Source organism: Notothenia rossii (genome assembly GCF_949606895.1).
Source record: "Notothenia rossii genome assembly, chromosome: 4".
NCBI classification, from domain to species: domain Eukaryota; kingdom Metazoa; phylum Chordata; class Actinopteri; order Perciformes; family Nototheniidae; genus Notothenia; species Notothenia rossii.
This window is the reverse complement of record NC_136902.1, coordinates 19,425,625-19,436,592: the sequence shown is the minus strand read 5'-3', so window position 1 is coordinate 19,436,592 and position 10,968 is coordinate 19,425,625. Positions and strand designations below refer to the sequence as shown.

Genomic DNA, 10,968 nt, shown 5'->3' with positions numbered 1-10,968 from the left:
AAAGGGTTTACAAGTTGTTAGGGTTTGTTAATATTCATAACAAAATGTTTTAAGGCGTTATAGATACATTGTGCCAAATTGTACAATATCAATTTGACTGGAATATTCTCTTACAGGCAGGCAGAATATATCATAAGTACTTTATGCATACACTTTTTTGCCAATAATACACAGTGTTAACTTTTGAATGCAAGATTTTTCTTGTAATATTTTTTTGGTGACTTGTTTTAACACTTTTAAATAAATGAAGTAATAACACAAATTACCATACAAAAATACTAGCATAATCATAGGTTCTTGTTCCATTTTACAACGGTATATCCACCTAACACCTTCGCTGACTTATTCGGTAAAATCTGAGTAAAATCATTTTGATGTTGTTACAAGCAGGGCATGGCAAACTACTTTTTTTTCTCCATTAATTTCTGAACTTCATTTCCATTTAAAACGCCTCTTCCGATATGCCCATGTTAAATGATCTTGAATCCATACATTGCTCCTTATGTGGGTTGTAACTCCACATAAGTCAGCTGGCATAAGGCTGTTTTTGGAAAAATGTTTTTTTTAATCAAAGGTAAAGACATCATCATGATTTTAACTTTACTAAAATTGATAGTGCTTTAATAAACTTTACTCAAATGTATTCAAGTCTATATCTCTCTCACTATAATTATGTCCTTATTAATCATCTTTACAAACTAAATTGATCAACCTGTGTGAGGTACACTGCTGTTTTTTTCCCTCAACAGCTTCTTGGCTAAACTCCTGATGACCTGCTATTTTCTTTTATGCAAATATTCAATGCCAGATGTGATGTCAGGGCAGGAGTTTGAGAATCAGTTTGAGAATAGCAGAGCCAGTTAGAAGAGAGAAAAAAAAGAAGGAGACGACACATCAAGCACATGCTTTCTGCTTAACCGGAATGTTTTGGCTACGTTTCTGCAGGTTACACTTTCCCACCACACCCTTCTCCTTAAACCTGCCAAGGTAACACATATCATGTGCGTAATATATCTTTGAAGTGTTAATGACAAGGAAAAAGAACTCGGTGCATATGAAGTCTATATTCCTAGTTTTTATCTGATAGAGGGAGAAACATGAGTCAAACATTAGTTTTATGGTCAGATAGTGTGAAATTCCTTAGATCAGGTAGGATTATGCAGTATAGTTAAACTGACCAAAAAAACAAAGCCCATGTCGTTTTAAAGACAGATGTATTCGATTGTAAAGTAACTTAGTAACTAAACCACTATCAGTGCTCCATCATGGCTCAATAATTTAAGTTGAAATACAACACGAGCAACCTGTGAACTATCTCGGCTATATTCTTGTGCTGCTGCAATGTTGGCATGCTTATGTGGCCAGCAAGTACCACACCCTGGCCAAGGGCTTTGTGTGTGTGTGTGTGTGTCACTGCATGTAGTTTTTGCAGGACGCCGTAGGTTATTTGAGCCTTTGAGCCTTTCCAGACAGATAACATTCTGACTAATGTCTGCGGCCAGAGGAGTTTAAGGAATACTGGAAGTGAGCAGGTGTACAGGCCGTCATGCCCTTTGACAACGGCTACAGAACATCTGGATGAAGCAAAAATGTGTCTAAATATTTACAACTTGGTTTTTGTCTTCTGTTGGCCCTTATTGAATACATTAAAAAGACTGGATCACGATGCAGATGCCAGTTGCTATTAAGATCTTAATGAATTCATTCACACCTGCAACATGGATTAACAAGATAAGATAGAACTTTATTGATTCCAATTTGGGACATTTTTGTGTTGCAGCAGCACAAAAAGACATGGCATTGTACAATAAAAATTAAAGGACAAGAAATTACATGAAGAACTATCCAATCATTTTTATCTTTAGGGCAATTACACATTTTATTTTTGATATTCTGTTCAACTTAACAGGTGTTAGTTTAATTTTTTTGTTAAATTCTAATATAATTTTTTAGTACTAAGTTTTCTTTTGTGTGTTTCTTGGAAAGTATTTACTAATCAAAAAATAAAGGTTATATAGACTGTGAAAGACTCTTATCTACACCTACTTGTTTATGTATGCCTTGGATAGTTGCCATCTCATATTCAACCGATCCGGCTGCTTTGAATGTGTGTGTGTTAGTGTTCCTGAGTTGATGGTATCTTGTATGGCAGCCTCTGCGTCTTTATGAATGATAGTAAATGTGGATGCTGACAGAAAAATGCAGTCCATTTACAGATAGCAAAAGCTGTGTTGATAAATATCAACCTTTGCCCTAAATAAGCTGTATTATGACACGGATGTATCTTTCATTTCAGTGGTGCACATACAAGCAGCATACTTTCCCATTGGCCAAACAAAAACTGCCAATATGAATACTTTTATAGCATTTTTTTTTAACATTAATGAATCATTATTACAATTAATGGCACTCTTTGTTTCTATCACACCAATATCTCAACACATGTGATAATGAATACAAATAAGATTATGTTTCCGTGAAGGAGACACTTTTTGTCACACACAAATGCCAAGTCTGTATAACTGAGGTGACAGCCCCATCTAGCAGACTGAATGAGAAATGCAACCTATGTCATGACATTTTCAGTGTGTAACACAAGGGGGGGTGATTAATCAGGTGACATACGTTGTTAAAACGGTTCAAGTGGCTATAACATATCAAAAAAGATCATTGAAATTGCTGTAGATATAGGAATACAGTAGACATGACTTGTCATAGTACACAAACTACAGATGAGGCCTGTGCAGTATATGGGATTTCACTTAAATAGGGATTGACGTTTAAACATTTATTAATTAATTCCTTTCCCATGCAGCCAAGTGTTAGTATAAAAACTCTAAATGATACACGATTTTGCAAACACCATGTGATTTTATTGGTACGGCATGAAGGCACAGATGTAATTCACTGAGCAGAATTGACCAAAGGAGTGATGAGGCACAGCCAACCAGAGTACAGTGACAGGAAAAATAAAAGAATAAACATTTTAGCAGACCAGAAAGTGAATATGGTTATTTAAAACTGAACCAGTCGGCTTTTACTTTCATGGTCGAGACAAATCGTTGTCACTTTTCACATGGTTAAAGATAATCCTTCCTGGAAAGGGCGTAATAGAGTCAAAAAACACTTACTATATAAAAAAGGCTGGTAGCAACTTGTACCAGAAACCAAAAAAATATTACATTGAACAAAAGAGAAAAAAAAGCAATGAAAGCTGGATAATTTGTTAGTGTTATCAGACAAAAATCTACCCCAGTGCACTGTGGGTGACCGTAGTGTGGTCTGTACCATACATCATTTTGCATACATCCAAAAAGATACAACCAAAACAACCCATCATTTCTGATGCTTAGAGTAACACTTCTAGCCGTGCTGGTAAAATACAAAAAAAGATATTTCATCTTTACAAAAACGAGTCTATTTACCTTGTTTTGGTTTATAAACAGTACCATTACAAGTGTAGTGTACACGTCCTATACATCAGTGCTCCTCAGGTTAAGGCTTTATGAACCAAAGCACATTCTTATCCCAACTCACGTGGAGGTAGAAATACTGCAGCGAGCCCACACAGTCAGAGTTAAATCTGGATTTAGTTAATGAACAGTAAAAGATCATTTCTTTCTTTCAAAATGCTGCTGACACTAAAGTGTGAGCTGAATATTAAACTAGCTGTGAACTATTTTGATTCCAAAGACAGGTGAGCCTAACTTAAACACTTAAAAGGATGGCTCTCTTTACACATTACAACGTGTTTCAAATATAAATAGGACATTTACGTCTAGACATGTAGTGAATTGCATTCTGGGAAGAGGCAGACTTATATTTCCTGCTGCATTTCCCTTAGAGTTTTGATTAAACCAAGTGGAGTATAATAATGATTCTCCACACGAAACAATGATAGAGGATACCCCAATTAAGGCTCTTTTCATTCCTTACAGAGATACTAAACTGCAGAAGGAAAAGTCATGGTGGAATAGTAACATTAACACTGATTAAATGATTTGATTGCCAATCTATATTCAAACTGGTCTCACATCAGTCACACCTATGCCTTAAATACATATGCCAGGAAAAGAGAATATACATCTTTAGAGCACCACAGCTACATTGCCCTTATAATGGATATGAAAATAGAATACCCTATATTAACTTGTTTTATAGCATTTAGCTCTTATTTGTCTTTTCCTTTGCTTGTCAGTGGATACAATAAAAAAAGACGAACACCTTTAATGCACCTTGATACATTGAGATGTGCTCAATCAGTTTCTCCAGGTCAGAGGTTAATGTGACTAAATCATTTCATGGATTACATCACAACACTTAGTGATAATAACTCTGGATTTTTGTAGAAATCTATAATAAAAGCACTTCACTTTAGTGTTTAAGTCATGGGCTGTTTAAAAAAGGGTGCATAGTTTGCAGTGATGGAAAAGCATACACATACAAACAAGAGGTGTGACTAGAGTGTGACTGTTGGTCTGTTAAAACAAGTGTGTTGAGAGTACAGGAGTGGGGGTTCTGTGTGTTTGAGCTGGAAATAGTGTTTATGCTGTATGTATCAAAAAGTCTGTGGAGAGTCTCTGCATGCACGCCATGTGCTGCTAGTCGTTAACTAGTCGATAAACGTGGTACTGTGCTCCATGTTCACTAGTGGACACCTCGAACACAAAGGCGATGCACAGCAGAGTCTCCTGAGTCTCTCTGTTGGACACCACCTAGCGAGAGAAAGAGGGAAACATGGTGGAGGTCAGCATCAAATCACGGACAAAAAGTCATAAGACCAACTTTTACCCCAGTGCCATACGTGAGCTGAACACAGCCAGACAATCACAGCACTAATGGAACTGAACTTATGCTCAACTAAGTACATGTTTACATCCAACTGCACTTTATATTCTACATCATACCGTTTCTATAGAACACATTTATTTCTAGTTTTGTAATCTTTCGACTCCACTTCGAGCAATACAATTACTAACAAAGCACTTGTATACTAATAAAGGACTGGCTTATCTAAAGCCAGTTGAGTAGCACTTGAAATGTTTTGGCTCTATGAAACCTGATGTACTTATATGATTATGTCTTCTTCAAGTTTGTATCTTCTTGATCGAATGCACTTATTGTAAGTCACTTTGGATGCAAGCGTCAGCTAAATGTAATGTAATGATCAACTGCACTGATCAATACATGTACAATAACTTACTTATTGACTTGTTTACATTTTGTACTGCCTTGACCGCATTGTTCTTGTATTTGTATGGTAATGCTGTATTGTTTTGTAAGCGTACTGTTCAATGTGTCATAGGTCCAATTTATAGTCACTTTATTTATTATATATGGAAAGTTTTAGCTTGTATTTTCAAAATGATACTTATACTGTATGTTATGTGTGATTGCACCATCGGGAATACTTGGAATTTCGTTGTACTCTGTGTAGTGACAATAAAGGAATCTAATCTAACATATATTAAAACAAACCGAGACCTGTCAAGATATCCTAATATAGGAAATAACACGAGGGGCCAACACACACCTGCAGGATGGTGAAGTTCTCGAGTACGCTGTTCATCATGTATTTCTCCGGCAGGTGTTTGAGCTTGTGGATGAAGTTGATCATATATTCACACATGGGCGAGCGATGGATGCGGAACACATACTTTCCTCCTTCCATGTGAGCATATTCTGTCTGAGAGAGAGAAATCCACACACACACACACACACACAATTAAACCACATCTTAAAACGGTTGCATATGAAATGCATTATGAGTATTCAATGAAAGCTTCTTACCTCCACTTTCTCGACCACCTGCTTGCCAAAGGAGCAGACCTTCGTTGAGACACTGATGGTGATGTTTTCTGTTCCACTGTACTGGCTGCTCACGCCGTAGAACACGCCGGAGCCTTCCTCGATGTCGCTGCTCAGGTCCGCCTGAAGCCAGCACAGAAAGATGAAGAATGAAAAAAAAAAAATCAGTGGAAGCTAATAAAAAAAGATAGATAAAACCCTTGCTGATGAGTTTATTCATGCAAATACCTGGGTCTGGATGGAAATACATTGTTCAGATGTATTAAGTAACTAACTATGGCTGTACCAATGCATTTATTTGTATTTAAAGCTGCTTTTGTGGTCTTTGAATACATCTTTAAAATGTCTTTTGTCATATTGTATAGTTTAAAAAGAATGAGTAAACATGTACCGTAATTTTCGGACTATAAGCCGCGCCTTTTCCCCCATTTTTCGACGCTGCGGTTTATATAACGGTGCGGCCAATCTATGGATTTTTACAGCTAACGGCCACCACCTTTAACTCTATGGGCTCTATGGCCGGTCCGCGGACCCCCACCTTTAAGCGGCGGGTTCCAGCAGGAAAAGCTGGAGGCCGGAAAAGAGTGAGACAGGTAGCGCGCAAAAGTAAAAGTGGAACCGAGAGTGGTATGCCGCTGCTGCGGCTTATATTCAGGTGCGGCTTATAGTCCGAAAATTACGGTATATAGAAAAAAACTGTACATAATTAAAATGTTGATGTAGAATTGGAAAGAACAGGTTGATTGAAGCTTTCAACTAATTGTTGCAGCCTGATGACTAACACTGAATGTAAAGATGACTTTTGTTTATTTACCATCGCTATCAACTACTAATTTCCTGTGTGCCCTATCATCACACTGGCTTTGCTTTCCCAGTGTAGTGTAGCTGGTTTTAAACTGAGTTGTATAATGTATAAACTAATAATCTATCTAAATGAGTAATACAAATAAATCCAACGTAAAAACTGGAATGAGTTTTGTGTTCAATGTCGTACAATACCCTAATAATCACCTGACTTCCTGGGGTCATTTTTTAATTACCCTGACCTACTTTTCTGCGCCTGTAAAAAAGGGAGAATACTGGCATTGTGTACTGACCCAGAACTTGACCAGGAAGAATGCGTTGTGCGGCCCTTTTTCATACAGCTCCTTCAGGCCTCCCTTCTTCTCTGAGAACTTGTCGTAAATCTGCCTCACATCTATGGACTCCAAAACAGGGTCATTGTAACCCGGGTTTGACGGTCCAATGAGCACGAAAAGGTGTTTATACTGTAGGGAAGGAAGGAGAAGGGATAAGAAAACAATCGGAAAGGACATAAAAAAGTATTATGTAGTATTTTATAAAGGTCTGGGTGTCTGTACCATCTCCCTTTCTTTCTGGATCTCCATAAATGCAGAATACTCTAGTAGCCGTAGTTTTGCTGAGGCGATGGTTCTGTCTTGCCATACAGGAGCTGCTATGGCGGCGGGACGCGGGGGAGGCAGGGGCTCATAGCCTGTAAAACATTTAAATCAGGAAAGCAATTAACATACCGAACATTATTGCTTAAAACTCAGTAGAAATCCGTGGGTTCACACTCACTGATAGGTACAGCGACAGGGGGTGGTAGTGTAGTGTATGGTGGCTGTGCAAAGGGCTTGATGCTGCAAAAAGGAACACAAAATGATTAGACATTCTCCGGTTGAAACAAACAACACCAAATAATCTGCCAGTGAGACTTACTCCTGAGAATGTCCAGCCTGTCCTGGCATAGGGCCGGGCCAAAACTAAACAAAAGGAAAGAAGGGAAATGGAGCAGATAGTATTACTCAGAGCTTTACCCAGAAGGTAGAAAAGAACAGATGCTTGTCTGTGTGTGTGTGTGTGTGTGTGTGTGTGTGTGTGTGTGTGTGTGTGTGTGTGTGTGTGTGTGTGTGTGTGTGTGTGTGTGTGTGTGTGTGTGTGTGTGTGTGTGTGTGTGTGTGTGTGTGTGTGTGTTTGAGGCTCACTCTGACTGGTGGAGGGAACTGAGTCTGGGGTTTCATTACACTAGCAGACACAATCTGAGCTGACGAGAGGTTGGCCACCGTCTGCAGTGCCTTGTCTTTGGATACCTGGTCCTGAATAACAGAGGAAAAAGGCGATACACAATGACAATGCTCCATCTGGTCAAATCCAGTCAAATGTAGAAGCAGCCAGCCTTCAAGGCCAGTTCAGACAGCAAGCCAGCCAACATGTTATACAGTGATTCAGCATGAAGCAGTAACTATGAGGGAAGACAGGACAGAGTGCAAAGCAGATACAGTGGGATGCCAAAGCAGAAAGAGCACCACGCTAGCAGACTAGCTAACTGGAGCCATCACCAGTATTTAACTAAAGCCACTAAAAAACAAAGGAGTAATGAGCAGGATTTTTGAGTCTGGCAGTAAAACTGCAATGTGGGCTAGCAGTTATGTGATGCCAACCACAAAGCACAAAGCCTGAAGCAAAAGATTGTAGTTATATATCCAAAACTTACCAAGTTCATGGCCTACGGCAAAGGAGACACGTTAATAATTAACTTCAGTACATACAAAACAACAGCAGGTCACAAATATTTTCTACTATGCAATGAGGAAAAACACCTTCCTCTACACATACAACTCTTTGAAATTACTACACCCCTAACCTACACAGTATAGCCAAAATGATAATCTAACAGACATGACGAGCTACATCCTGTTGAGAGCTAACATTTATACCAGGAATATATACCTGCGGGGAAATCTAAACATGTTCTCCAAATGGGCGGCAAGACAAATGCCTTTGGTGCAAAAAGATGTCACACAGAACCTTTATAAGAGTGAAGAAAGAGGTATAAAAGTACTGAGGGAAGTTTCTTAGATTAGACAGAGATCAGAAATGATTTTAAAGAGAAAACTGAAATTGGTCATGTGCACATGGACGAGGGGCCCATTAACTACTCCCTGTGTGTCTGAGTGTATGCAAGCCATTTATTTACGTTACTAAAGCCATGCACATGCTTAGTTCAAACGAGCCGAGTACTGTATCTAATGTAATACACTTTACAAAGCCACTTACTAAACAACATTACTGCCATGCATTTAGAAAACTATTTCCAACATACTATGATAAAATACAACAAATCGGACTCTTATACTGAGCAACGCTAGACGACTTCACATACAGACGGAAAGCAATGTTTGAAAATAATACGAGTTTGCAAAGCCTGAGCATGCCACGTCCTGTTCCCACTGCTAATAACAAAAATGATGGTATTACAAATCATGCAACTAACTATTTGTAAACTGGATGTACTCATCTCCATCCTCATGATTTAGTGCAACTGCCTTAGATGCCTGTATAGAAATCCAAGCATCACGTTAACACTAAATAGATATGTCATGCTTTATTATTTTAAATATGCCTTCTCGTAATACGTCCTAAGCTCCGACAAAGTCGTATTTTTTGATTTGATTTAAATGTTAGATTTAGGCCACATGCAGAGCGAAGCAGCTAACGTGTGTACCTTGAGGTTGGACTGAATCTCAAGAGACTTTCTCTTGGCCAAGACTTGCAGGTGACTAGAGACCTGATGAAAGACAGGACGAAGGACAGAGGATGGGAGGAAAAAGGAAAGGAAAAGAAGAGGGGATGTGACTACAGAGGGAAGGGAGAGTTGATTCAGTGGGCACCCACCTTGATGCTGGTCTGGTATTCTCGTACCCTCTTACGCGCCAGAACCTGAATGTGACTAGACACCTATGAATCCAGGGGGACCCCCATGAAAAAGCACACATTTAAGGGTTGATTTAGAATGAGAATCTGAAACAGGTTTATTACCAGGTAGGTTTACACGTACGAGGAATTTGACTTGGAGTCGTGATGCATAAAAACAAGAATTAAAAACACAGGTAGAGAACTAGAAAGATATTTAAAATAATTACAAATATATAACAGCATTTAGCCATTTAAAAAAGCCACGGGTCCTTTAATAATAATTGTATCAAAGCGAATGAGTAAATGACAGTTTATCCTAAAAAACATACTATCTTCTTCACTACTGTCTGTACATACCTGTTTGCGTGTGCGCGTCTTCCCTGTTCGTAGCTTGATATAGCGAGCAATCAGCTCATTTCGACCTAAAATTGAAAAAGGAATAGTTGAAGTCAAAAAGGAGAAACTAAACATTTCTATCATTAAACCTTAGTCACGCACGATACAATATGTTCTGATCAAAATACGCCGTCATTACCTATTTTAACACATTTGCTTTACTTCAGTCAATATAGTTATCAATATATTTTTGATCAGGGGTTCATAATAGTGATCCTTTCCTAAAAATGTATATAAAGTAAAGACAGCCTCTCAATTTTTTAAGTGTTGGAGCCATTTAGAGCTTTTGATAAGTATGGAATAACCTGTCAATGTAATGGCCTATAATTATTAGTGATGATCTTGGCGTCATTAGTTTCATAAATCTAAATAGGTGTTCTGGTGAGATTACATTAAATGTCATTTAACTGTAACCATTTGGCCAAGAACAAAACATCTTAAAATTTGCCACAACTTTCAACCAAAATAAATGATTGCTTGGTGTTGGTCGCAGCTCTTGTTATCAAGTTTAAGGCTCTTATTAGGGTTGTATTTTAACTCATGAATCTTCTTAAGTACATTCAAGCTATGAGAGAGTCATGCCTAGGAGTCACACATTGTCAAACTGGTGGAACTGGTTTAGGCTGTTCTTAAAATTCCAGAACAATCTTTGGTATGAAGCAAAGAAGATCGAGAGACTTGGAATCTTTTCCATCCCATTTGAAATGAAGCCAGCAGAATATGAAAGTTTAATGTGACTGCACTTAAAGTTTGAGAAGACGGTAAGGCTATATCAATTTCCCTACCCAAACACACACACAGTCAACGGGTGATCATTTAGAGGGAAATTGGGGCTAGCTGGATGCAGGCAATGTTGGAAAAGGAAGAAAAAGAGACGAGATTTCACCGTGTAGTTGTAAGACTTCTCACATGGGGTCACTAAAGACTGCATGGTCGGCCCTTTATGTCTCTGCCTCCCACAGCTACCATCCCCCACCTGGTGAGTCTTATCTGACTGTAAGCAACTCACTTTCTACCCAGCTGCAAATGCAGATTGAGAGAGAAGCCAAAGATAATTAGCCCTTA

At 38.4% G+C, this 10,968-nt stretch overlaps 1 protein-coding gene across 4 annotated transcripts in view; it reads right to left on the bottom strand.

The window, feature by feature from the left end:
- Positions 1 to 2,851: 2,851 nt before the first annotated feature.
- Positions 2,852 to 10,968, bottom strand: part of tead3a (TEA domain family member 3 a) — a 13,249-nt gene continuing 5,132 nt past the window's right edge. Inside the window, exons 3-14 of one of the 4 annotated variants that reach the window (XM_079674096.1) lie at positions 9,865 to 9,929; positions 9,487 to 9,549; positions 9,317 to 9,379; positions 8,306 to 8,317; positions 7,797 to 7,907; positions 7,531 to 7,574; positions 7,390 to 7,451; positions 7,170 to 7,303; positions 6,906 to 7,076; positions 5,791 to 5,931; positions 5,534 to 5,686; positions 2,852 to 4,715 (exon numbers count right to left, since the gene is read on the bottom strand). In XM_079674096.1, the coding sequence (XP_079530222.1) occupies positions 4,602 to 4,715; positions 5,534 to 5,686; positions 5,791 to 5,931; positions 6,906 to 7,076; positions 7,170 to 7,303; positions 7,390 to 7,451; positions 7,531 to 7,574; positions 7,797 to 7,907; positions 8,306 to 8,317; positions 9,317 to 9,379; positions 9,487 to 9,549; positions 9,865 to 9,929 (1,133 nt within the window). In that variant the 3' untranslated portion in view covers positions 2,852 to 4,601. The remainder of the gene's footprint in view (positions 4,716 to 5,533; positions 5,687 to 5,790; positions 5,932 to 6,905; positions 7,077 to 7,169; positions 7,304 to 7,389; positions 7,452 to 7,530; positions 7,575 to 7,796; positions 7,908 to 8,305; positions 8,318 to 9,316; positions 9,380 to 9,486; positions 9,550 to 9,864; positions 9,930 to 10,968) is intronic. The other 3 variants (XM_079674097.1, XM_079674098.1, XM_079674099.1) reach the window with 3 other exon arrangements.